Source organism: Falco naumanni, chromosome 15, assembly GCF_017639655.2.
Source record: "Falco naumanni isolate bFalNau1 chromosome 15, bFalNau1.pat, whole genome shotgun sequence".
NCBI lineage: Eukaryota > Metazoa > Chordata > Aves > Falconiformes > Falconidae > Falco > Falco naumanni.
In genome coordinates, this window is record NC_054068.1 from 150,103 (window position 1) to 176,468 (window position 26,366).

Sequence of the window (26,366 nt, forward strand, 5' to 3'; positions counted from 1 at the left end):
CAAGTGATGCTTATTTTAAGAGTTTGTCTTTTTCGGGGCAGTTAGTCAGACATACACGTGCAAACTTCCACATACAGTGCTTTTACCTTTGCGGAACCGTACAAACGCTGTTGTCTGACACTGAGAACCTTTCCATATGCACTTGGAGCACTCGGTATGCGCAGGAACGAAGACACAAAAGAGCACAGCTCACTAAAGGTTGCCGCCTTGTGTCTGTTCTGAACGCCTGAAAGCCGTTGTTTATCCACAGATGCACTCTTGCTTGTGCAGGCACATGGGTATAGGTCTCTTCAGTCCAGCTTCCCATTGACAGGACCTGGAGATGTCACTATATTGTATGGTTCTGCCTTCTCCCACGGTAAAAAGTCCTTGTTTTCTCTGCTTTATCTTACCTTCCTTCCAGTATGCCAGAGACGGTTTGCCTTTCCATGTTCATATTGGGTCCCTGCACTGTCAGGAATGCTCTTTTTGTAGCTCCAAGTTTCTTTGTGTTATTGCCTGGAGCAGCAATATTGTAAACCTGGAAGGGTGAGTGGCAACGTGGATGCCAAAACCTTGAGTTAAAGACAATTCCAGAGGCAGAAATACTGGGTCTGCAAACTATTATCTGGAATTTGGGTGTTTCCCATTTGCTTCCTTCTAGAGTTGGCCAGCATTCATCAAAAATTACGAATTCTGGCCTTTCATAACTAAGTTACCAGTGAAGAACCAATTGCATGCACCAGGTTGAAGAGCAACAGACAGGAATACCAAAGAGTTGGTGACCTCTCCATCTTACACTTCAGTGGTATAAAAGCAGTTTACTTTTCTGAACTTGCACAATGCAAAGGTGACATTTGTTTCTAAACAGACTTCCACTATCTTCAGTTTTATACATGTGTGAAAGGAAGTAGCCATAGTTTTAAATGTCATGCTCACCATCTTGAAAGTCTGGGTATTTTTTTGTTGTTTCTTTTCCTACTCCAAAAAGTATTTTAAGTCATCTTTGCTTGCATGAAGGCAACTTTAAATATTCATGTGACCACACTGTGTGGCTTTGGTGCTTCCAGAAGAAAGTCTTGCCAACGGTATTGAGGAAACATGGCTAAAGGAGTGTAGTAAAGATATACTGAAATCAGCAATCCTGATTTTTCCTCTGACTAAGCTTAGGAAGCAGAAGTTAAAGTGATTTTTGAAAGAGTACAATAGGAAAATACATCAGATGTTATTCTTAATGTCATTTGTTTACTGGCTGACTGGAAACACTGAAGGTTTTTGTCCAGCTAAATATTTGATACAAGGAATTGGCTGAGTCCACTGAAAACAAGTATCCATAATAAAAATGATGCCACTGAAGCTGAAAGTGGTTAGTGTAGAGATATAAATAGTTATGCACTGAAAAGAGTCTACTTTTGCTCAGAAACAGGTTTCTTGGTGCTTGAAGTAGGAAGCTCTGTACTGTGACTTCATTAAGAGCAGACTTCTGAGATGCCATGCTTTTAGTGGAGCATGTTGAGTTAAGGTCCATTTTAAGGGGACTTGAAAAGAAACATGGTGGCTGTGTGCTGCTCTGGTGCAGTACAAGTCCTGCTTCTCTATGCCAGCCTGCCCTAAATTTGCATAAACACTATGTAAAGGAAGATTAACATTCTTTCAGTGGGGGTACTATCATGATGCCGGTGCCTGCTAGCATGGAGCACTGGCTGCTCAGCGTGAATTTTGCCATGCAACAGGTTCCCTAGTAGTAAGACTATGATTTCCATACTATACAACATCCCACCCTTTGCAGGGATTAGGGTTTTAGCTCTAGGAATATAGATATCCACAGTGCTATGGTAGCAGGTGGTCTGTAAATGTCACTACAGCCTAAATGCTGGATACAGTTTCTGATGTCTCCTCTATGAATCTACTTCAAACACTTACTTACACAATACAAGACTGAGATCTGCCTCTTCTGAATGGAGTCACTGTTATTTCAGTTTTACAAATGATTAAATGGAAATTCAGACTCTGGAAAGATTATGGGAATAGCACCTGGAGTCTTTGCAACCACTAAGAGTAACAGCTTTGTTTTAAAAAATAGGATTCATACTTAAAGGAGCCCTGTCTTAGTGGTCTCCAGGGAGAAACCATGCCCCTGAGAAGGAAACATCCTGTAATCACCCACAGCTGCTTTTAGATGTTTTTAGTTTTGGTGATCAGCGCCAATTGCTTCGTCCAAAAGAAAACCATGACTGAAAGTGAAATTTGGATAGAGACTGACTTCATGCTGAAGGAAATTGCTAGCAGCTATAGGAGAAATGGTGTACAGACTTCGCAGAACATCTGAATAATTCAACATGCTAAGCCCTGTTCAGTGGTAAGAGATGTCTGGACTCAGTTTCAAAGGGCTCCTTCAGAAACACGGACATTCGTCTAGTCCTGCACCCAGAAACCAGGAAAACCCTGCAAACTGGGTAACAAGCTATGGGCCACCCCTTACAAGGCACAAGTGTACACGTGGGCACTTGAAGAAATATAATTTCATGGATAATAGAAATGCTGCAACAAAACACCGGCCTGTGAAACCTAAATAATTAACAATAATAATACTGAGCATAACAAAAATTGAAAGGAAGGCTCCTTCCTCCTGCCCATACCATCTTTCCCACTGCTGGCCAGTTCTGCTTCTAGAGCTGCCTTGCTGGGCAACTAACCTCTGCTGCTCACTGCTCACTATTGCACAGTTCATCCTACAACTCTTGTCCTAACTGCTGCAGGATAATCTCTTACCCTAAAGGGACACACAGGATCTGGAGTGCTGATGCCTACCCCAGTGAAGGTGTCTACACAGCTGTTCTGGGCTGAGGAGCTCTCCCACTTCTCTAGGCTGCTTCTCTTTGTGGTCTCAGAGCTGACTGTTAACTGGGGGTGGCTCTTTGGTTCATTCCACAGGTCCATGCTTTAGCTAGCAGCTACTTTCTCTTGCCAACCAACATAACTGCTCAGTGTCTGGAAGGTTACTTTCCCCAGCAGGATCCCCACATAACAAAGCCCTTGTTAATTCTCTGGTACAAAACTGCCCAACCAGCCCAGCTGCTGTGATTTTGTCAGAAGAGCCTCCTTCCAGCCACTAGAGATGGCTGTGCAGTTAAGGTGAACCCTTCTCAGCCACCCTTCAAATACACACAGCAGGTAGAGGCCAGACACTGTACATGTTTCTTGCCTGTACATCTTCAAATGTGAACACAGTCACTATATCCCCAGTTTTAAAATGCAGCAGTTGGTGTTTCTCTTTTTAAGAAGGTCTTGCAACTCTTGAATAACATGCAAATGAGGTCTAGTCCTCCAGGTAGACACTGTCACTTTTTTCTCTAGCGGGCACCAAATGCCCTTCTGGCAGGTTTAAGATGAGCGCTCCTTGCCAGGGCTTCACTAGCAAGGGGAGGGTGGCTGACTGGCAAAGTGAACAGGGCCCTGGGGCAAGGGGCTGCAGGCAGGGAAGAGGAGCAGTGGCCCAGGGGCCAGGGGTGCTGGTGGGGAGGGAAGGGGAACACAGCTTCCCCTGGCCCTGAACACCCTGATCCTGCCTGGAGCCTCCTCAGATCACCTCCAGTGTCCAGCCTTGCCTTGACCGCCTTCTCCCGAGGATGCACACCCTCAGAATTGAGCCTCATCCCTCGTTAATGCTTCTGATCCCAGCTCTGGGGCAATCTCTGAATGCACTGTTAAATAGACAAATGTTAAAGGGACTCTGCGATTTACACACGAAAGAGGATGTTTAGAAGGAGGTATTTGTAGGCATTTCACTCCCCATGTCTGGTAACAAGCTTTTCTCTGTCTTGTGGAACACTTAAGAACCGGTAAAAGTAATTCTGTTGTTCAGGTTTGAGCTACATATTCCCATTGGAGGTGGGAGAATGGCATCTGTAGTGGTGATGGTGGAGGATGGCATAGTCTATTAAACATAATTTTGTTGTGCTCTAAGACAGGAAATGCTCTCACCAAATAATTCAACAGAGTAACTTCCTGGTCTCCTCTCAACTTCTTCAGTCCACTCCCAAAAACCTTCTTCCCTGTTCCAGTATCTATACTCAGGGAACCTGTGTCCTTACCTTGTCTTTACAATCCCAACCTTAGCATAAATTCTTCTCAGTCACACATGCGGACTGTGAGAACTCCCAGGGAAGAAGTATTCTTGGTTTTCAAAGCTAGAAGACAAAATTATTTCAGCTGAAAAATAAGTGAATCCCCATATACAAACCCAGGAATTCTTATTTTCAATTATAGCTGGTTTATTCCATTTTCCCATTATATAGTAAGTGAACACAAACATTTCACCAACATTGCCACCAAAGCTGGATGCCCAGGCACTGGAATGGAGCAAAAGAAAAGCTAGGCTTGAAAACTCAACCATTCTGAACAAAGGATCTTTCCAGAAACCAATGTCTAGTCATCCTTGTATCTCTTCTGGCATTAAGTATCCTAGTAACATCCAGCAAGACAAATAATGTTATCTTTATTCCACTTCCACTTATATCTATCTCCTCCTCCTTTGCAGTGCAATTGCTCCATGTGGTTTCAACTAATATTTAGCTGTGGCCTGTGAGGGGCTTGAGCTCTGCTCTCTGCTCCCCCTCCTTTGGCATTGTTTGCTCCAGTCTACAACTTCTTCCTCTTTCACATAATCCACGGACTTAATTTGGAAAACAGACTTGCATTACTTCAGCCTCCCTTGTGGCTGAGCCTGCAGGGGCCTGGCAGGGTGAGTGTGCTGCTGAGAAAGCACTCGGTGGTGCAGCTGGGGTTCCTGTGTTATTTGTCCTTGCATAGCACCCCCACGCATGCACCTCTGTCCTCTCTCTCTCTAGTAAAGAGTTCTCCACTCTGCAGCCTTCAGAGAGCAGGTGCAGAGAACAGTTTTTCTGCCTTCAGAATTGGTTACTCAGAGGAGTTGTGGGCAAACAAGAGATCCAGCAACATATTTTTTTGCTCTTCTTCGGACCGAATGAGCCGGTAGCCTAGCAACTCCATCGCATCCTTGCACACATTTTGCACTTTTTCTATTTTCTGGAAGGGAAGGGTCTCCCTCCAGGCCTGTGATACTCTCAGCGCATCTCTGGACCCAATATCAAAGGCCTGTGCTCCTTGCCCCTTCCCGTGAGTGATGTTGTGCACCCACTTCTGAAGTGCTGGTGTGAAATGGAGCTCTGCAAACCTGTACATCTCGGCAGCCCTTGCTAGCGGGTCTCTGACAATGTCTTCATAGCGAACCAGCAGGTAGCGATCTTTCAGGAAGCTGGGAATGGCGTGCCTGCCTGCCTTGTAAATCTCGACGTGGCTTTTGCAGATTGCTTGCATTGTGTTGTAGGGCCCCATCTCTCCCTTTGTCCTCTGGGACCCCACAACAATGTTACTGTCAAGTTTCAAGTCTGCCACTGTGTTCTCTCGGGACTTGAACACAGCCCGAGGATCACGGACCAAGTGAATGATTTTGAGGTTCAGGGACGGATCAGTGAGAAGCGGGTAGAGGACCTTCAGGTCAAAGAACCGAACCTCCTTGATAACAACATGGCTGTAAGTTTTACAGGCTTCCTCCACCTTGCTGAACGGGTACTTGCCACAGATGGTTCGGCAGTTGCCGGCAGTGATTATGTCACTGCGACTGAACGAGTCACAGGCAGGGGGGGAGCACAAGGCTCGGCTTGTTTCCCACTGAAATAAATCAGACTTTTTCTTCTGGCTAGACATGTAAGCATCAAACACAGACATGTCGCACAGAAAGACCGACCTGACCAGGTCCCGCACTGCCATGTGCAAGACCTTGGCACTGTTCTGGTGCATCGTAACCCACACGTGCCACGCGGGCTCCATCAGGTAGAAGACGCTGGGATGCTGGCTGAAGATTTGTCCAGTAAAGGAAGATCCTGACCGCCAGGAGGAGAGAATGAGGACGTGGACTGGAGAAGGTTTTTCCTCCATGGGGGCATTGTTGCTGCAGGGTAGGAAGTACAAGTGGATCAGGAGGAAGGCCAAAACTGCCAGAATCAGGAGAACCTGCACCCTTCTAGAATTCATCATGGTTGCAAGGGACCTGCAGAGACAGAGGAAGTTCAGCATTACAGGATCATGAGGAAAGCAGGATGTGGTGCATCAGGCTCCTGCCAATCCCTCTGCAGGCTCAGGGTTCTGGAAAGCTGCCACACACTGCTGACACTGTGACAACCAGTGCACAAGGTATCTTTGGAATGGACATAACACTGCAGGGCTGAACATTTTCTGTAACAAAAACACTGTTTGTTGGTAACCCATTCTAATGCAGTCCTAGAAGATCACTGGAAAGCTTGTCTGCTCTTTTATCAAAGTTTAAGAGTTAGTTCAGTTTATCAAAATGTCAGTATACACAAATGGTGTGGTGAGGAGCTGGCACAGGCTGCCCGGAGCAGCTGTGGGTGCCCCATCCCTGGCGGTGTCCCAGGCCAGGCTGGACGGGGCTGGGGGCAGCCTGGGCTATGGCAGGTGCCCCTGCCCCTGGCGGGGGGTTGGGGCTAGATGGTCTTTAAGGTCCCTTCCAGCCCAAACCATTCTGTGATTCTACGAAACATGTACTTAGTTTACACAATCCCTACAGTCATGACCTCAGCAATTTTTATGGAGGAAAGATGGAACAAGCAGTTTTTGTGGAGAATTCAACAGTTCCGCACAGTTACTTTTAGACTCCTGCTCTGATGACCTTTTACAACTATTTTTATGCCAGAATGCTTTAAAAATACAGTGGAGGCTTCAACTTCTTTTGCTTATATTATTTTTGGAATTTCAGGATACATTTATTGTCATCACAGGCAAAAACTCACATACCAAGGGAAGGCATTTGGCACTGTAATAAATCCAAGCACAACAAGATCTTCTCCACAATCAGAGCGTCATAGGCAATTTTGCTAGAAAGGTCCACAAGGGTTTATCTCATCCATCTTTGTGTAGGCAGGCTTACCTACAACTAACCCCTTTCTTAGCCTAACTCCTTTATAAAGACTGTCTCCTGCTACCCCTCCCTCCAGCCCCGCTCATCTTGTAGGTCTTTATGAGAAGTACAATAGAACATGTTAGTCCAACTCAAAGAGCCGCCCAGATCTGTTTCTTTCACGGAACATCTATCCTGCCTGTTCAGGATGATTTAATTGTTGGAAAATGTCCATTTTGCTGCTGGGGACAATTCAGAGCCTGAGCACTGGCTGGCACAGGCGTGCGCAGGGAGTATACCATCAGGGATGGGATCTGGGGCAGGAAAGATTCACCTCATTTTTAAAAGAGTATATTAAACCATGCTCTGCCAACTGCTCCTCTCTTGTGTGCCCTTCTCCCCCCTGCTAGCCGTGCCTGACTGTGCTGTGAATACAGGCGGGTGCCCGCAGCCCTGGCTGCCCGCCGATGGGTGCCACTGACGTCCACATAGGGTGCTGTGCACCCCTGCCACCATGTCCCGGGCCGGCAGTTCGGCTGTGCTGCAAAGGTGACAGGCTTCTCTGGCCAGTGAAACCACTTTACACCTCCCAAGGTGAACCCTTGCTGGTTCTCAGTCATGGTCAGTCCTTCCAGGTGCTTCTGCAGCCAGGCAGGATAGAGGGAGCAGGGCCTTGAGGGCTGCAGGGCAAGCTGGAAGCCCTCTTGGACAGAGCAGCACTGGAGCCCAGCTCCTCACGGCTTTGTACACTGCCTTTGTGCAGCCCATGACTGCACCAATTCAGACAGCCATGCCCGTGCAGAGCAGCTGCCTCCCTACTGAAGCAGCTGCAGCACGGAGCATGCCCCAGCTGGCCACAGTGCAGACACTGCTTCCCCACTGTGTGCATACCACGTTATCTTCTGGGTCGATGGTCAAAGTTTCCCTAACCTCCTCCTCATGCCCTGCCTCAATTTCCCTCTGCAGCACAGCTTTCAGACTAATTTGCATGGAGGTACCTCCTTCCATGATTTCTGTTCCTGTAACGCTGCTGTCAGGATTTCCAAGCACAGTCACTACGGCTAACTGGTTAGGTCATCTTTTCCCTCAGCATATATGCATATATCGGCCTGTTCATCTAATCTACTCACTGAGCATTCATTTTGAGTTTAGGGTTTATCAGGCAGCGATTATAATTTCCCAGTGTAGGAAGAGCTGCAGACAAAGACTTACAAAAATAACTCATGTATCAGCTTCCTTCTTGTAAATGAATACAGCAGTGTTCACCAGAAGTGCTGGCCCCTGAATGAACTCTGATGATATCACTTCCATCTGGCACTATTAATATAATTATTCAAACACTCCTGACAGAGTTCCTGGACTACAGCCAGAAGCTCTTAATTGAGAAAAAACTCTGTGAGCAGACATTAACACTAGCATTAAGATACCCAGGCAGATTTAAAACCACAGAAATCATTATTTCTCTGGAAACCCATGTGTGAATAGTCTCAGTCAAAGAGAATGGATTCAGACTTTTTGGGAAGCAAGGGCGTGCTTTTATATAGAGTCACACCAGGGTGGGAGAGCTGGATGTTTCAGATATTTCACAGCATATGCAGACCATGCCTGTGACTGCTCTTGGTAGCATGTCCTCATGTGAGGCCACAGCCTCAACAGCTTCCTCAGTCTTGCACAAGAGGTTGTGATGATCATTGAGGGGAGAATGACTGAAATAAGTTGCATGTGCCTGGTGAAGTGGAATAGAGGAGAAGCAAAGAGCAGTAGAGGTTCTATCAGACATTTCCTAATATGAAAGAAATACTAATTACATAACCTTAGTTTTCACCACTATCTCTTGATTATGGCAGTTGGGATGTTTCTAAACTAAAGTCTTAAGCTTAGTCATGTTTTCCCTATGGCAAACATCTAGAGTCACAAGTGATTCTGTTCATTTCATACTGCAGAAATGAAATATGAAGCCCTCACAGAACTGCAGAGTAAAGATCGGCCCAGAATAATAGAGACAATCTCAGCTGCAGAACAAAAAAGGCATGTTGTCACCCAGCAGAGAGACGAGCCAGGGTTTGGCTGAGAGCAGAAAAAACAAGAAGAATCTCAAGGCACTAAGGGTGAAAAACAAAAACTACTGAAAGGTACGACAACCCAGTCTCAACACATTAGGGTTTCCCACAGCACAGGTACGAGGACACAAAGAATTCATATCTGCCTGCCCGAGCAACCAGAGTCTCTAAAAAGCCAAACAGGCTTTTAAGCTTTTCCAGAAGCACACAGGGGTCTTGGAAAAGCTTGAGCCTGGCAAAGAAAGAGCATTACAGAAAGCAGCAAGCAGTCCCAGGGAGACATAGCCACCAGACACACTCTGAGCATGGGCAGCATGTCCCCAGAGCACGGGTTTGTGGAGCCTGTGCATGCAGGGGCTGCATAACAGTATAGCCCAAAATACCTTGTGTTATGCAGACTGTGGCTGAGTGCTCTGCAAGTCCAGGGAAGCTCTCCAGACCTGTACAGATCCCTCACTGCTGTACTGGTAGTAGCGTAGCAAAGAGGGTCTAGTGTCAAGGAAGCCCCAGACACTGGTCTTTGAGATGGCACTAATGATTGCTCATAGTTTTATGAAACCCTTCCTCAATTTGGCCTAATCAGCCTCTCAGAATTAAAAGTAGCATCTGCCCATTCAGAGGGGAACAGATGGCATGACTGTCACTGGTGGGGAACACTGGGAAAGGGCACTGAGAAGAAAGCTTGGAGAAGCAGGAACTACCCTCTAAGACAGGCCAACAGCTTCTGTCTGTAGGAGGAATCATATAGCAATTTACTGGCATTCATATGTTTACAGTGTTTCACAAAAACTATCTCCCAGTTCAGGCTGCTGAGCATGAGCAGTGAATACACTTCTGAGCACCACATCATCCACACCAGACATCAAGAAATGGTTGAAAATCTCACCTTAACAAGTCCTCTTGAAGCGCTACAAGACCTGGTTCAAGCAAAGTTGTCCTAACACACCCACACTGCTGTGGCACACGCTCCTCCAGGCAGCCACCCGAATAGCTGCACGTTCACATACTAGCAGTCTACCTTCATGCCAGGCTCTCATACACACCTGTATGCTCTTACCTACACCTGTGCCTGCTCCCTCCTATCCCCTTCATGTCTGTATGTCACAGCTCTAAGACTGACTATAGTGCCCGCCTACTCTGACCAGCCTTAAAGTAAAAAACTCCACCCTGCACGAAGCACAAAGCATGGGAAGGGTGGCTTCTTGTGGGGCATGAACGATCCAATGCTGCTAGTGAAGGAGAAGGGCCAGGAAATTCACGATGGAGACTGAGAGGTGCTCTTATATTGAGTCCCACCACAAGCCCCAGAGAAACTGTTCTCCATGAAAGAAGGAACAGGCATGTCTGTGGAGTGTCAGGGCAAAGGACAAACAGGAACCTTTCTCACAAGGAGGACCAGCTTACCCACCAGGTGTGCAGAGACAGGGCACATTGTTCTGGCTACTCACCGTGCTGGCAGATTCACGTAAAGTCTTTTTGACTCTCTTTTTTTGTCTGTGCCTTGCTCGAATTAAACATTTTGGGGCTGGGAAAGAAAATTGCGTGAAAGGAGCAGCCGTGAGAGAAGCAGCTGGACTTGGCCTGTTAATGATTCACAAGGGCGCTGGAGCTGCAGCAAAGCTGCGCCAGGCAAGGTAGCAAAGCAGTGCTGGGCTCAAGAGAAACGTGGTATTCTGCAACCATGCAGAGACAATGGCTTTGGGCCATTCCAGGTCTCATTGCTTCTGTCACACGGTCTCTGGAGAGGTGTAGATCTCCTCTTGATGGTGCCCCCTGTTGCCAAGGATCCCACTGAGCTGCTCGGAAGGCAAATGGAGTATAGGAGACAGCAGAAGCAAAAAAATCTGGGCAAGGCTGGCGCTTCCAGCAGGAGGGACAATCTGAACGGCGCAGGTCATGCTCCTTTTCACTTACTGCATTGCAAACACAGATGGTCAAGCCCTGGTAACCCTGGGCTGGGAAACAAGGCGAGAAGCTGGCAGTGGTCCAGGCACGGCCCTACAGAAAGAATCACGCAATGTTCTGCACAACTGAGATTTCAGCTGCATATTGCTATGCCTTGCACTGACACAATTTGTCAGAAGGGTTTACCTGTATGTCATTAAGTGTTACAAAGCTGATTTGTAAAGGTCACACCACTTCAGTGGGTCTTCTTGGAGCCTTATTCCTCCCTGACCAACACTTGCATGGACAGAGGTGTATCAAATTATGTTTGCCCAAGACATGCTGGTCCTTTGGCACCCATATTCAGGCTGCATGACAGCACTGAATGCGGCCGTACAGGCCTCTGGTGACAGGGCTGAGCAGATTTTTACAGTTGCACAGATCCCAAGTTCTAACTGCTCGGCTGAGCTTTCCAGAAGGCAGCTTCTGTGGCATGAGAGGAGGAAGATGTACCCTCCTTTGGAGATGAGGCTTGGGAGTGCCGACTGCTCTGGCACACCGCATTTCCTGAGACCTGCACATTGTGGAAAGTGAAGGAGAAGTCCTCTGGCTCCTGAACAAAGGTCATCATTCTCCCTGTATTCTTGATTCAAACTTTATAAACCAAAGCAGAAACACATGTGTCCCAAGCACAAACACAGGCTGGGCAGAGAATAGACTGAGAGCAGCCCTCAGAAGGAGAACTTGAGGGTGTTGGTTGACAAGAAGCTCTACGTGACCTGGCAATGTGCGCTTGCAGCCGGAAAGCCAACCATCTCCTGGGCTGCATCCAGAGCAGCTTGGCCAGCAGATTGAGAGAGGAGATTCTCCTCCTCTGCTCTGGTGAGGACACCCCCTGCAGTGCTGCATCCAGCTCTGGGGCCCCCAGCATAAGAAGGGCATGGAGCTGTTGGAGCAAGCCCAGAGAAGGCCACAAAGATGATCTGAGGGCTGGAGGATCTCTCCCATGAAGACAGGCTGAGAGAGTTGGGGTTGTTTAGCCTTGGCAAGAGAAGGCTCTGGGGAGACCTTAGAGCAGCTCTCAGTACCTAAAGGGGCCAGCAAGAAAGCTGGAGAGGGGCTCGGTGCAAAGGCAGTAGCAGTGACAGGACAAGGGGGAATGGTTTTAAACTGAAAGAGGGGAGATTTGGATTGGGCATGAGGAAGAAATTCTTCACTATGGGGCTGCCGAGGCGCTGGCCCAGGCTGCCCGGAGCAGCTGTGGGTGCCCCATCCCTGGCAGTGTCCCAGGCCAGGCTGGACGGGGCTGGGGGCAGCCTGGGCTATGGCAGGTGTCCCTGCCCCTGGCGGGGGGTTGAACTAGATGGTCTTTGAGGTCCCTTCCGACCCAAACCGTTCTGTGACTATGATTCATGTGGCAGTCAGCCCCATATCACCTGGCCTTGTACACCTTGCTTCCACTTCACATGACAGCTGATCACATTTCTTCTTTCTACCCTCCTTCCATGATTAAAGGTGTTTTCTGGGGACGTGGCAACCAGTGAGCCCTGTGAACTGCCCATGCTGGCAGACATTCCATTTTTTATACCTGAAAAAGCAAGGAGCGTGCATTGTGCTCCCCAGCACACATACACAGAGTACACCCAACCCAGTGCAACAGCAACAGGAGTAGGCTGAGGAGTAATGTCAAAGGTATGGAGTAGAGGCAACACCTCAGTGCTGACACTGAAGAGGACTCCCTCCCTAAGGGCACGTGTCTGATAGTCTGATGAGAGAAACAGGCTCAGCTGAAAGGTTTGACCAACCCCACGCCCTGTCTTCTGCCATCATCCAGACCAGATGCCTAGGTGTTAAAATTTGAGTTACAGCAGTCAGGAAATAATGCAACACAAACAAAATAGCAAGCAGCAAAAAGCTTTACCGTTGGTCAAATTCTACTGTCCATGCTGTTTCTGCATCCTCCAGAGGCCAGACCACACTCCTCCTTGTCTCTGCTTCATCCACCTTTTTCTCCGACACCCCTCAGAGCTATTTAACCACTTTGCTGTAGGATCACAGCGGCACATCATCAAAGCAAGGCTACAGCTACATATCATCAATGTCAATCAACCCACTGTCTTCATTCCCCTACAGCTAGGGAAAAGAACAAGAGGAATGTTTCCTCCCTAGATGATGTCCTGGCCTGCGGCGGGCTCTGGAGTACATGATTCACCTCTCTGAATGTAGGTATCCAAAACAAGCTAGTAAGTGATGTCCCAGAAGTTACTGTTTCTGTTGGCTGTGACAAGAGTAGGGGGTGATGTTTGTGAGCAGGCATCTGCACTGAAACTGTCTAAAATCAGTTGAGACCAAGCTTGTCTTTGCATGTCACGACACCTAGATTTTTTTCTATTCACTTGCCCAATTGAGTTTTGAACTCACAGATACTTTTAGCATCAACAGGATTCCCTGGCAATGAGAATAGGTTTGGCTGCATGTTGTGAGAACTACTTCCTCTGTTCTGAACCTGGCATATAAAAATTGTATTTGGTAATACCAACTTTTTTTTTTGTCAAGAGAGACAATGAGTAATTTCTCCCTATTCACAGTCTTTAAGCTATACTGGATTTTAGCACCTGCTCTTAGAACACCTTAGAGCATCTGCTCTGTAGAGCACAGCTTACACTAGGTTGATATCTAAAGCAGCTCATGGGAATCCTGCTGTGTAAATCTGTCTCTGTCCACTAACTGCAAGAGGAGAAATATTAACCCTGGAGCCATCTGTCACATGCAAGATAGATCACAACCCTGTGCAACACACCAGGGGACTTCGACTGATGAAGGCCTTCGTACATTCTGCATCCTTCTCGCCTCTTCACTACATCAACTCAGCCGCCTCATGAGCCCTGCCCTTGGGAGCACCCTCCTTCAGCAATGTTTATTCACTGACAGGTTTCCAGTCAGAGATGAGAGGGGCATTGTCTTCTAAAATCTGAAGGAAATTTTGCTATCTTGCAGCATCCTGTCTGGCTCAGGTCACAACTTTGACCTTAGAAAAACATTTAGAGTCCCAAACACAAGGGCTGATACACTGCCACTTCTTGCCTTCCTTGCAGAGAGGCAGATTTAGGAGACAATTCTCTCTCCTGTGTTTGTTAATATTTATTTAGAGGGATCAGTTACTTCCCAGTGTCACAATACACCTGAAAGAGGTGTGTGATGGGGTTGCTCACGTTTCCTGCACCCCAAAGGCCAGGGAGCTGCCCTAAGAGTCAATGCAGTGACTGTGCACTGGTGACTGCTTGCCACAGAAAGGGACCTGCCTTTCAAAGCAGAGGGAGTTTAGGCATTTTCTAGTTGGCACCATTAAAGCTGTAGGGGAAAGATGGAAGTTCATGGCTCTGCAAGACGGAGTGTGACAGAAAGCTACAATGTGTGGCTGCTCACACAAGGGCCATGCATGACCTCCCATACTGATCACTGGATTTTGAGTACGGCTGCATTTTTGTGTTTTGAAATGCACTGGGAAAACCCTGCTCCTTGCATAAAAGAAACTTGACAGTGATCTTCAAAAAAAAAAAAAAAAAGAAAGAAGTCCGTATGTCAATTACCCATCACTTTCATAGGGATGAAGGCAACAGAGCAGAACTCTGGCTTTCAGAAAGAGCTTGTTTGGCAGAGATGCTGTATAGTCGTTCTGGTTGCTTCAGACATCATCATTCATAGAAGATGGAAAGGAAATGCAGCAGTTACGCAAGCATCAGAATGCATAGGAGCAAAGGTGCAATGTCTATGCTAAATTCCAGTCAGAGCAAGTTCCTCCTGAGCTAGAGCAGCTCTTGCCCCATGTGGCTTCCAGAACAAGGGAAGATGAGACAAGTGTCTGATACGATGTCCTATATGAGACATCTCTCAAAGGGCAGGCTGGTGTGCGCCTGCAGTCATGTTGCTATGGCCTTTCCCTTGTGTTTGTGGTGAGTTTTAAAGTTGTATTTTGACTTAAAAGCAGTTTGAGATGAATAGATTTGTCTGAATTGGCGCAGGAGGACCCAAAGTTGCAGTAGGCAAGAGTAAGGATGGTGGATGACTTCCCACCCCAGTCCCTTCCCCTTTGCAGTTGCAGTATCTCTGTAACTAGCTCTTTTACAAAAGAGCTAAGTTACCCTTACAAGCAAGGAACTTTTCTATTGTCATTCAGCAAACTCTCTATGAAATACATGGGAGCAGAGAGATCAGTAAAACCAACGGCACATGAAGGTAATAGCTAGAAACTACAGATTTGCAAAGCACATTATAGATAAAGTGGGCAACTGGATTTCCACATTAAAACCTTTACATGTACGGAAACAAAACCTGAGGTTTTGCTTAGAAGTAGTTTAAAAATATTCTTCAGATGAAGAAACTATTTTTTTTCCACTTTCACTGTGGGAAGGGAGGCAAAAAAAAAAAAAAAAGCAACAGTGAAGCCTAGAATATCAAAGCAAATTAAAGTTTTGTTTCCTGAGCGTGCCTGCACAAAATGAAGTGATGACCTCTCCATGCCCTGCTGTCTTTCTCTTACAACCTCCCCTCTAATGGAGTACCCAGCCTTTGTCCTGGACAGAGGACAGGGAGGCAGTGAGGTGTCTGCAGAACCTGGCAGTGTATGACCTAGAGCTAGCTCATTTTTCCCATCACTGGGGAGGCAGGGTTGGCCTGCAGACTCTGATTCTGCAGGAGGCGAACAGAGTTGTAGGCAACGGTGTAAGGTACTCTGTAAATCACCCCTCTGTCAGCCTCAGAAAGAAGCTCCCTGAGCAGCTCCCCAGAACAGATGGTCCAATGGATGTTACCGTGTCCTGACTGCACAGGCACTCCTGTTCCCACAGAATAAACAGACACCAGGCCACCAGTTCCTTATTACTTTATGGAGCTGAGCTATTCAGCAATCAGTAACCCTGGCCCTGCTGGCACACCACAAACACCCTGCACAGTACAAGCATTTCATGGGTGCCACCTGCTTCTTCACCAGCTGGCTGCCCAAGCCTTGTCTTGGGCACCAGCCACCGGCTTGGCTGGCTCCTACGCCGGGGGCAGCACCACCCTGCAACAGTGGGGCCAGCACCTGCTGCTCTGCCAGGGGGCTGCAGGGAAAGGGGCTGGGAGGGCCAGCAGGCAGGTGCAGCCAGGGCTGTTCTGTGAGGAGGGTCAGGCTGCCACAGTGAGCCTCTGGCATCAGCAGGGCAGGAGCTTCAGGGTACAACCTGTGCCAGGCTTGCAGGGCCCCTCCTGCCCTCAGTGCCTGGTGGGTGCCTTTGAGGGCCTGAGGTGCTCCCCCCGTGCCCCCCAGACAGCCAGCAGCGTGGCAGAGGCAGGCCTAGAGCACTGCAGCACCACAGGCTCGGCAAGGGGGATCTGCACAGCCACCAAGCCAGATGTGGCATAACAGAAGCACAGTGCGGAGACTGGCATGTCAGAATGTTTATTAATAAAAAAAAAAAGTCACAATAACTTACTCCCCTTTGTCACTCAAAGGGCTTGGTATAAAGAGCTCTGGCCTCCTAAGGTAACAAGGTAAGTGAGAGGTGGGTACTTTTCTTTCATCCTCTGAGACAGCGGTGATCTCTGGTCCCTGAGGGGGTGTGCAGCCAGCACAGGAGCTACCAGCCATGTGGGCCCGGGCAATGGCACAGGAGCAGCCATGTGCTCCTGCCTGCCACGGGTTTGCAGGCGGCACAGACCAACACAGGGTGCAAATGCAGAGTATGTGGACACCACGGGCACTGGATGCCAGAGAGTGTGCAAGGTGCAGTGGAGGAGGACAGAGAATTGACTGCTTCTTCCCATAGTGCTGAGGGGTTTGTGGAGCACAAAAAGAATCAGCAGGACAGCAGCTGCTTGCAGGCAGGAGGGATGTGGGGCTGGCTGGAAGCAGCCCTGCCTGCCCAGCTGCTGCCTCACACAAGGTCTAGCCTGGCAGAGGCAGGAGGCCAGCTGTAGCTACTTGTCACACTCCAGATCCTGGGCCCCCTCAGCACCCTGGTAGTGCATCTCACAGAACTCCTGAATGCGACTGCAGGCCTCCAACATCATCTCCTCAGGCACAGTAATCACCACACGGAAGAAGTTTGGGTACTCAAAGCACTGAAATGAGAAAGGACAAAGCTGGCAGATTACCTGGGATAGCGCTGGAGTTTCAGAGACCTGCCTTGGAGCCATGTGCTGTGTCAGCAAGTGAAAACGGTCAGTGTAGGATAGCAGGGCTGGGCTCTTGCTCCCTTAGACTTTTGCTGCTCCAAGCAAATCTCCCATCTCCATCTGTGTAGTCGTGGTGTTGGGAGGGTGACAGGCCAAAGGACTCTGTATGGCCTATGCAGGACCCAGGGAATGGGCTGGAAGGAGCTAGGGAAGGGGAGGGCACAGATATCCTCAGCCTGTAGTCCCCCCCTGCGCCTACAGAGGCGGGGGCTGGAAACAGGATGAGGAAAGGAACTTAGGAGAGAGCAGTCCCGGGCCTCTGGGGGAGCAGCTTCAGCAAAGAGGTGTGGGGGTACATAGGCTTCGGAGATACAGCTCTGCCAACTTGAGAAATACAGAGCAAGCCTGGAGCTGGGAAGATCCTGGCAGCCTGTCTGAGGGCTGTTGGTGAGCCAGAGACTGCCATTTCCCATCCCTACACACAGCACTTGGATCTCACAGCCAGCACAAACACACCATTACAGACAATGGGCACTGCACACACAACTCCCAACCTGTCCCCAGAGCTCAGGGCTGTGAACCGCTGTTGCTTCTTGCCCCTTACTTTGGCCCCACAGTTCCCTGGGGGTCTCAAGTGTTAGCCTCACCGTGGCTGGCAAGCAGAATACAGACTGCTCCGAGATGAGTCGCTCTGTGAACTCCACATCATTTTCAAACTCAGGGAAATGCTCCATCTCAATCTCAACCTGCAGCAGAGGGATGTAACATGGCAACCAAGGGCACCAAAACTACCTGCAGTGTCTCTGCTTACCCACGTGGCCCAACAACTCCCCTGTCAAATGCAGCTGTCTGCCCTCCATTTTTGCTCGTGATTTGAGCTGATTGGAATGTAAGACACAAACAGAAACATATAAATGAAAACTAGGGCTTCTTTAAGAAGTATTCATTAACTACATAAAGCTAGAATTTCAGTTAAGGACACCTTTAGTAAACAAACTGGCAACACTGGCACAGGTCGCCGAGAGAGATTATGGATGCCCCATACCAGGAAGCGTTCAAGGCCAGGCTGGACAGGGCTTGGAGCAAACTGGTCTAGTGGCAGGTATCCCTGCCTGTGCCAGGGGCGTTGGAACGAGATGATCTTTAAGGTCCCTTCCAACCCAAATTATTCTGCGACTCTGTGTGGGAGCAAGTGGGTGAAATGTACCAGCCTCTACTATGTGAGAAGTGAACAACATACTCTGTCCTTTTAAAGTGACAAAGGGATGCATCACCCACACAGGGCAGTGTGAAAATGCATGGTAACAGACACCTGGTGCCAAGCACCAATCTGAAACCATTGACAAGCACTGGCAACAAGACTTTGTGTGAATGTTCATGATCTGGAAACGCTTACCATAAGGTACATGGCTCCAGCGGGCCGGACAGGCCGGAGGCCAGGGATAGCTGATAAGGCAGCGTAACAAAGGTCAGCATTGGACTGAAAAGCAGAAAAGAGAAATTTCGAAACAGGAGGAATTCCAAGAAGCAGCTCAGCGAATGGAACCCAAGCTCTGGACTGGGACTATAAACAGGTTTGGCCACTGCAAATAAAGGGACAGGAAATGCAAATAGTAGGGGTGATCATGGCCTTGAGTACAGCAGGTGCAACTGAACTAAGCTTGGCAAGTCAGAGCCAAACATCCGTCCTCTGGGTCACCAGCTCCAGCTGCAGGGCTGAGCTGTCTGAAACTTATCACAGCCAGTATTTCTGCTGCAGTTATGAAGTTTCCTGCTGGAACTGGATTTGTTGGGCTCTTCTAGTCACAGACAGAACCACACCTCGAGGCAGGTTGGAGAGGGATGATGAGCTAGAGAGATACAGCTCTCTCCAAACAATCCATGAACAAACTGTGCTGACCTATTACGGCCTGTTTACCTTGAGGATGCTGAGGGTGTTGTGGTAGAACTCAGGAGGTGTTTGGTGCAAGATACGTTCCAGTGCTCCTTGGACAATTGTACAGGGTCCTAGGATCCTTTGGCTCAGTCTTAGAAGGCCATCCCTGATCTGAAAAAAACGTGGTGATATTTGCAGCTCAGACTGTGCTTCCCTGATGGAAAGGGATGCTCCAAGGCCTACTCTCTACAGCTATTCACACCCCTCTCTTCAGTGAGCACAGAGCGTACTAAAGAATATTTGCTTGACTACATGCCAGGTATTTGCAGACTATTTACAGTGTCATTCTCTGTTCTTCTGTTGCAGACTGTAATGCCAACAGAGATGACCTTTGGAGCTTCCCAATCTGACTCAAACCAGGCTGGAATACAGCTAATACAAATAAAGCCAGAGCTGTTCCAAATATCACTTTGCATTTCCCTTAGGTTTGGGGCCACAATCCACACTTTTAAAGCCAGACAGGGACAAGCAACCATAGCTCTTCTACTCACTCAGTTGGTCCTCTCTTCTCCCTCTTCCTCTGCAGAAAGCTCTCTAGGTGGAAAGGTCACTGCAGTAGATGGTTGTTCTTTTAACACAGCTGAACAGATAGCCAGATAAAGCACCAGCAGCACTGCAAGGTGCTTCATTCTTACTTTTAAGAGGAAAATGTGTAAGAGCATATAGAGACCACACACGGACTTCACGTGCTGGATAAGCCACACAATACCTTCAGTGCACACTGGAGCTATTTGAGAAGGAATTAGAAGCACACAAAAAGAGCAAGGCATATATGAAGAAGCAGCAGAGACAAGGAGCGTGTTACAGCATAGACATGGGTAGAAGGTCATGTACGGGAGCAGATGGAGTAAGGAAAGGACATAAAAAGCCTAGAGGTGCAGAAAAACCTGTAAGGAATTGGGTGACACCCATGTGAGAGCAAAAGAGTAGTACATGCCCGTATCAGTTAAAGCTCTGGTGATCCACACACTGAAGACACTGCAGGTCTGTTGCTGTGGCAGCAACATTCAGTAATTCTCACCTCATTACCAAAGATATCTCTCCTGTCATGAATTAGGATCCAGCCCATCCGCCAGCCAGGGACTAGCCACCGCTTTGCCAAGCCACCACAGGACAAGATTGGCACATTGGTGCTGAGAGTTGCAATGGGTTCGTACTTGCAGTCAGCAAACACCTGTGACAGGAACCTGTGTTAGGGCTGTCCCTGCCTCTTGGTGTGAGAGCTGTGGGGGCGTGCGTGAGGTTACAACAAAAAGGGAGGCAGGGAAGTGATGGGAAATTGGTGGTGAAAGCTCCCAGCTTCAAGATATGAACAAGGTAAGTTGTTCATCTCAGATGAAAGTGAGCCGTATGGGGAGAAGAAAGCAGCTGGACATGAGAGGTACCCCGAGGGATGGCACACCAGAGAATTGGGAGCTCCGGACATGGACCCAGGCACAGTACAGGAGAGTGCAGTTATCACTCACCTCTGGGGACCTGGCTGCCATGGCCAAAGGGCAAGTGCATCACAAAGGATAGGCAGCATGGGGGTGCAAAGGACTGCAAGTGACACTCACCATGTCTCCATAGATCTCGTCAGCAAGGATGGGCACGCACTGTCTCGATGCCACTGTGGGAGAGAGGGCGTTCAGCCTGGCCACCCTGCACTCTCCACAGGAGCAGACTTGACTTTTGTTGCAGGGCCTGACAGGGCTTTGAGGGATGATCTGTCCTGAGGCAAAGGGTCCCCATCTTCCTCCTACAGATTATTCATTTGGAGAGCCCAAGCACTGGAGATCCCTGCCCTGGCTGAGCCCAGTTCTGCTCTCACCTGTGGGAACAGGCAGCACAGCCCTCCCACTGACAGGCCAGGTCTCGGAAGCATATGGCTCCCTGTGAACACTCTCCCTGTGCAGAGCTAGAGTGGAGAAACGAGCAGTCCAAGCCACACAGAGCTTTCGAGGAAGAGTAAGACACACGCACTGCATGTTCTTGCCCAACTAAGGCAAAACCTGCACACTGAGCAAGCCCTGCTTCCTGAGCTGGAGTCAGTCATGAGGAGAGAAGCAAAGCCCTAGGCCATGGTGCTGCAGCAATCCAGGCACGGGCAATGTGCACAGGCACTAGGCTGCAACCCTGCCCCAGACACACGCAGGCAGGCTCACCTGCCAGGATCTTCTGGAGGTGGCTCTTGCTGAACACAGAGCCACAGGGGTTCGACGGGTTGTTCACGATGAGGCAAGCTGTCTTCTCATCTACCAGAGACTCCAAGTGTTTCAAATCAATTTCCCAGGCCTTCTCTGGCTAGTGAAGTAAAGAGAAGGGGAAGTAACGGCTGAGGAACTGAACTTGCCACACGGGGTGAGGTGTGACAGGGTGCCCAGGGCTGCTCATCTCAGCTTCAACCACTTCCTAGACAGAGCCAGGGTATCTCTGGAAAGCAGAATGTCAGGGCTGCCTCCTCCAGGCCTGCCACCACTTACCAAGAGGTTGTAGAGTTTGACCTCAATCCCCATAGACAATGCCAGGGTCTTGTAGAGGGAGAAGCCAGGCCGTGGCACCAGGATGTTCTGGCCGGGGTTGGCCAGCACCGCCAAGGCAAGCTCTATGGCCTGGCTGCAGCCGCTCGTCAGGATGACATCCTGCAAAGAGCACGTAAGAGTAAGTTGAAAAGCATGGCCACTCCAAAGTGCCCCAGACACGTAGGAGTAACAGAGTGCTCGGGCTCTGCCAGGTGACAGCTTCTCAGCCAAAAAGCCAAGCCCAGAGCCTGACAGAAAGCAGGAATCCCCCCACAGGCAGAGAGCTCAGCCTCCTCCCAGGGCAGCTGGAGAAGGGCCGGGGGCAGGGGATGGCCGCAGCGGCACAGCCAGGGGCTAGCCTTCAGCCCTGCAGCTGCACGGGGAGGGCGAGAGCCAGGGCAGGGCCCCATGCCCACAACCTGGGCAGCAGCTCTCCATGGGGCACACGCACCTGGGCCTCCAGCGGTGCCTCGGGGCAGCGGTAGTACGCGGCCACTGCCTCCCGGCAGGACTGGTAGCCTGGGGAAAGAGGAGCCAGACAGCGGAGGTTGTTGCAGACCCTTTCCTTTTCCTTGCCAGCACAAGGCTTACAGCTGCCGCCCGGCTGGGGGCAGCCCGTGTGTTAGTGACACGGTCCCTAGATGGCAGAGACTGTTCTGCCTCGGGCCCAGCACGGTGCAGCCCCGGGGCAGGGCCAGAGGCAGGGACAGGCCCTGGGCAGGGAGGCGGGCGCCGGCACCAGCACGTCCCGGACACAGGGACACAGGCCTGGCAGGAGCAGGGTGCCGGGCAGCCCAGGAGCCACTCTGACACCACCGAGTCCGTGCTCCGTGCGTGCTCCATGCTCTGCGCTAACGGCGAGCCAGGCTCACCTGTCTGCGAGTGCGGGGAGCCCAAGGGGAGTCCTGGTCAAGGCGGATCAGAATGGAACTGGGCTGCAGCCCACACCTGGGAGACACGGTCCTGAGCCCTTCTGGGTGCCCAAAGCCCTGCCTGCTCAAATGGTGGTGGGAGCAAACGGCTTCTGTGGGAGGCTCTGGGCCTCAAACAGACCACACGGGTAAGGGCTTTCAGGTGCTTCTGGGGATAACCATGCTTGTGTGTTCAGGGACTGTAGGCAAGGGCAGCTGCAGGGCGCTGCTGGGAAGAAGTCTGTGGGCTCCATACACCTGCTGCAGGGCAGGGGCTTGTACCTGCTTTCATCCTACTCTCACAGGAAGAGCTTTGTCAACTTACCAACAGATGGAGCATAACCGTTGTAATGTCCCAAGTCCAAAACTTCCTTCACAGCCTGTGTGACCTCATCATTTGTGGGAAGGTTTCCAAAGACCGTTGGGTCTCCTTTTCAAAGATTGAAAACCAGTAAAGTTCTCAGTGATCTGTGACAGGCACAGAGCTGTGTGGCTGTCTGGCCTATCCCCAGGTGTTTGCACAAGCTTTGTGCTTCAGAGCCCGTCAAACTGCCAGCCACACAGTTGACCCCACTGCCTGGAGGCTTCAGCATTATGCTCACCTAAGGACAAGGAAATCATAGCTTTCCTTGGGTTGGGCTCCACCTTCATGCTGTCTACGATGGCTCGGACAGGATTGAAAGTCTTCTTTGACATTTCAGAAGCTCTGACAGCCCATCTTGGCTTCCTGCCCTTCACCTTCCCTGATGATACGCTGTTCCCATTGGTCTTGAGATGAACATCCAGCATGGGGGCATGATCTCCATGGCCACTCACTTGGATCAGGTACGAGTCCATCTTGAGAGCTGTCAGTGGGAAGTGGATTTCTTGGGCTTAGTTAACACATGCCAAACAAGTGATCTGACCATTTGAGGACACAGCCCATGACTCTCCAAAAGTAAAACTTCTGAAACCTTTGGACCTTACCTACTGCCTATGGACAACTCAGTCAGCAGCAGCAAGTAGGGCTGTATTCGCAGCCAGGATGGAGTGAAACTCCACATGTGAGTGAGAGCACAGTGCAGTGGGAAAGATAAAGGCACCTGTCTGTGCTAGCTGCACCATTGCCTAGTATGGACTTGCCGTGCTGAGGAGGAGCAGGTCCCCCTAAAGCCAGCAGCCAGGATTTAGCAGCATGTTGTAGTCACTGCTTGACTGCTGATTCAATGTTCCATCAACAGAAGGGCCAGGTCACCTCCCTCTTTCCCCCACCTATCAACTTGCACACATCAAGCTGCAACCACAAGGATCAGCCCACTGTGTGTGTTCACATCCAGAATGTCCCTTCAGTCTGCAGATGGAAATGCAGCACTATTTATATCAAATCTCAGATGCCAAAAAGGTAGTTCCAGTCTAATGTTATCAAGATGCACTGGGCAGTGGCAAGGTATAGGTTACAGACACTTGCCTCTGTCAGCAGAGCAACAGGGAGCAACAGCCCAGAGACCCTAAATCAAAAGGCATTGCTCAGAAAGGGGAACAAGCCTGGTACCACCAAGAGGGAAACAAGGAGGTGGCGTTGCCCCAAGAAGAGAGCCTGTAGTCCTGCCCAAGGCTCAGTGACAAGCAAGGCACAGCAGAGGAACAGCAGCCTTCTATGCTTCAGAGTGCATGCACCCCAGAACGTACACCCAGAGCACAAGCCAGACCCAGCCAGCAAAAGTCTCCCTTACAAACTGCTGCTGACTGAGGGCTTTCATCTGCAGAAGGTTAGGGACAGGACACAGGGCAAGCAGAGACCTTGTGAGCCACCAAGCCCACTCCTGCTGATACTGGCACACTACCCTGAAATCCTGCCACAAGGATTACACAAGGATGTAATCCTGCTTACGCTCTTTGTACTGCCCTGGTTCTCTGCTCCATTGAAAGGCAATTCAATGGCCCTTTCCTGATGGTAGTTACTTAGCCCCACGCTTGCAGATACTCACAATGCAGCTATTCCTTCCTTGCTGCAAAAAGTGAGGTGGAGGGTTGTAGCATTACCTGGTTCAGGCAACTTCTCACTGCTTTAATGAAGTCTGCACCTTGAGATGTCCCATGCTGCTGCAGTTACTCCACCAGCAGTGCCTCATTAGCCTTTTTATAGTAACTGAGGCAGATCTAATAGGGTCACAAAGCAAGACTTAAGTTTCTCTGCTGATGATACCTTCTGGGTCTCCTTTCTACCAAAAGAAAGGCAGCTGAAGAAATGTGCAGCTGTGCTGCATAAAAACTGAACAGGGAAATGAGCCATATATCTCAGTTCAACAGCAGGACTGAGTCCCAAATGCACAGCCCAGAGCCCATCCCAGCAGAGCCTTTGCACCACCCTACAACTTGGTTCTCAAGCAAAGGGGAGCTGCAGACACGAGCACAACAGATGCCTTTGATGTAGGCAGCCAGGGAAGATCTCCCCACTTCTCCCCCTGGTAAGAAGCAAGGAACCAAAGCATAGCACTTTACCTTCTACAGCACAGAGAGGGAGCCACCAACAAGCTTGGGGGTCCAGTCCCTACTTTTCATCCAGGACAAATCCCCTTGAGAAGAAATTCCTGCAAATTCTTGCCCATGAAATAAGCCTCAAAACTGGGCGTTGGGACTGAATCGTTTAGCCATTGGCTCACAGAGAGGGCTGCCCTCCCCACCCAAAAAAACGCCCTCTCCTCTCCATTGCAACTGTGTTCCCTCCAAACACCTGGAACATGCTCGCACATTAACTCTTTCTGGGGGCAGGCTGCAGGGGGACACAGCCGGGCTTCCTGGGCTGCTGTCCTTTGGCACCTACTCACTTAGCCCTGAAAGGCTGCGGGGGCCAATCTGCACAGGGTCCGGGTATTCCAGCCCTAGCACCTTGTAATGTGTCAAGAGTGAATTGACAGACCCCAAAGCCTGTGGAAAGCATCAGTCTCTCCTGAACTCAAAAAGCTCTGGGCTCCCAATGCACCAGCTGTGAAAGGACAGTTTGTGGCATTGCTACAATTAGGAGACATCTACCTCCACAGCCTGAAGGGAGGCAGGCACTTCCCTGGCTGGTGTCTTGGAGGCACCAGGACCTGAAGGGTTAAAGAAAGCTCGTTACCAAGGGTTTGTTCGTTTTGTTCTCCCCTCCCCTCCCCCCCTTTTTTTTTTTGATTGCTGCAGGGCCCAAGCAAACTCATGGTTTTAGCAGCTAACAGAAATGATGCCATTCTTCCCTCTCTGATGGTACTGCAAAGCACAGGTGACACCATTCCCAGAAGACCTCTTTTTGTTAAGCAATGTGAAATCTGTGCTTTCCTGTCCCTTGACTCTTGCAGGCCTGGGAGAAATAAGAGAGGCATCCACACGCTCCCTAGGTTCTAAGGGCTGCTCCAAGTTTTCCCTTACTGCCTTGACAGCAAATGGCCAGAGACCAAAGAGTTGCTCAGGGACAAGAGGGAGCCTGCTAATCTTGCACAGACTTGCTGATGCCTTTATCGAGAGGCCAGTGGTCACAGTGATTTTTGCCTGTTTACACCTGCTCCTGCATGGGAGGAGGAAGGACCACCTGCGCTCAACTCATGCTCACTACACTGCCAGCAATGAGGCTGCGCCTCCCCGGGTGCAAGCAACGGCCCCTTCACTCCGCACTGGGGCTGGGGTGATGCTGCTCGGAAGACATGACCTGCCGTTGACCACAGTGATGCAATGGCACTGCTGGGGCCACAGTGGGGGCTAGGGACATGGGACTGGCAGCAGGCTGGGGGAGGTGGTGGGGTGCAGCCAGCAGGTCTGGCCAGGGTCCCCAGCCCCAGCCTGGCAGGCCTCCCACAGCCGCCACACCCCGCGAGCTTTGGATAAGGAATGGCACTTTTCAGTAACACTTCACAGAGAAACGTTTTGTATTGAAGCTGCTTGGGCTCCCTTCCGCTGAGAGCTGCACAAGTCCAGACTATTTTCTCTCTTCCTTTTACTGAAGCCTGACATGAGCGACCTTCAGAAGTCCATGCAGGCCCTCTCCAT

General features: G+C 49.8%; 2 protein-coding genes across 3 annotated transcripts; both read right to left on the reverse strand.

Moving 5' to 3' along the window:
- Window positions 1-234: 234 nt before the first annotated feature.
- On the reverse strand, window positions 235-10,749 carry LOC121097806 (carbohydrate sulfotransferase 4-like). The gene is made up of 2 exons (XM_040615132.1): window positions 9,866-10,749; window positions 235-6,052 (listed from the first exon to the last, which is right to left on the reverse strand). Exon 2 carries the CDS (start codon window positions 6,037-6,039, stop codon window positions 4,900-4,902), a length of 1,140 nt encoding a protein of 379 aa, XP_040471066.1. The 5' UTR covers window positions 6,040-6,052; window positions 9,866-10,749; the 3' UTR covers window positions 235-4,899.
- A 5,538-nt stretch (window positions 10,750-16,287) lies between these two features.
- TAT (tyrosine aminotransferase) lies at window positions 16,288-24,959 on the reverse strand. 2 transcript variants are annotated; one of them, XM_040614887.1, is made up of 13 exons: window positions 24,849-24,948; window positions 24,390-24,506; window positions 22,970-23,212; window positions 22,693-22,797; window positions 21,908-21,975; window positions 21,418-21,576; window positions 21,100-21,238; window positions 20,512-20,564; window positions 19,977-20,129; window positions 18,938-19,066; window positions 18,416-18,499; window positions 17,667-17,765; window positions 16,288-16,965 (listed from the first exon to the last, which is right to left on the reverse strand). In XM_040614887.1, exons 3-13 carry the CDS (start codon window positions 23,202-23,204, stop codon window positions 16,822-16,824), a joined length of 1,368 nt encoding a protein of 455 aa, XP_040470821.1. In that variant the 5' UTR covers window positions 23,205-23,212; window positions 24,390-24,506; window positions 24,849-24,948; the 3' UTR covers window positions 16,288-16,821. The 2 variants fall into 2 exon arrangements, with proteins under 2 accessions (XP_040470821.1, XP_040470820.1); XM_040614886.1 differs by lacking the exon at window positions 24,390-24,506 and having other exon boundaries at window positions 24,849-24,959.
- Window positions 24,960-26,366: the final 1,407 nt, after the last annotated feature.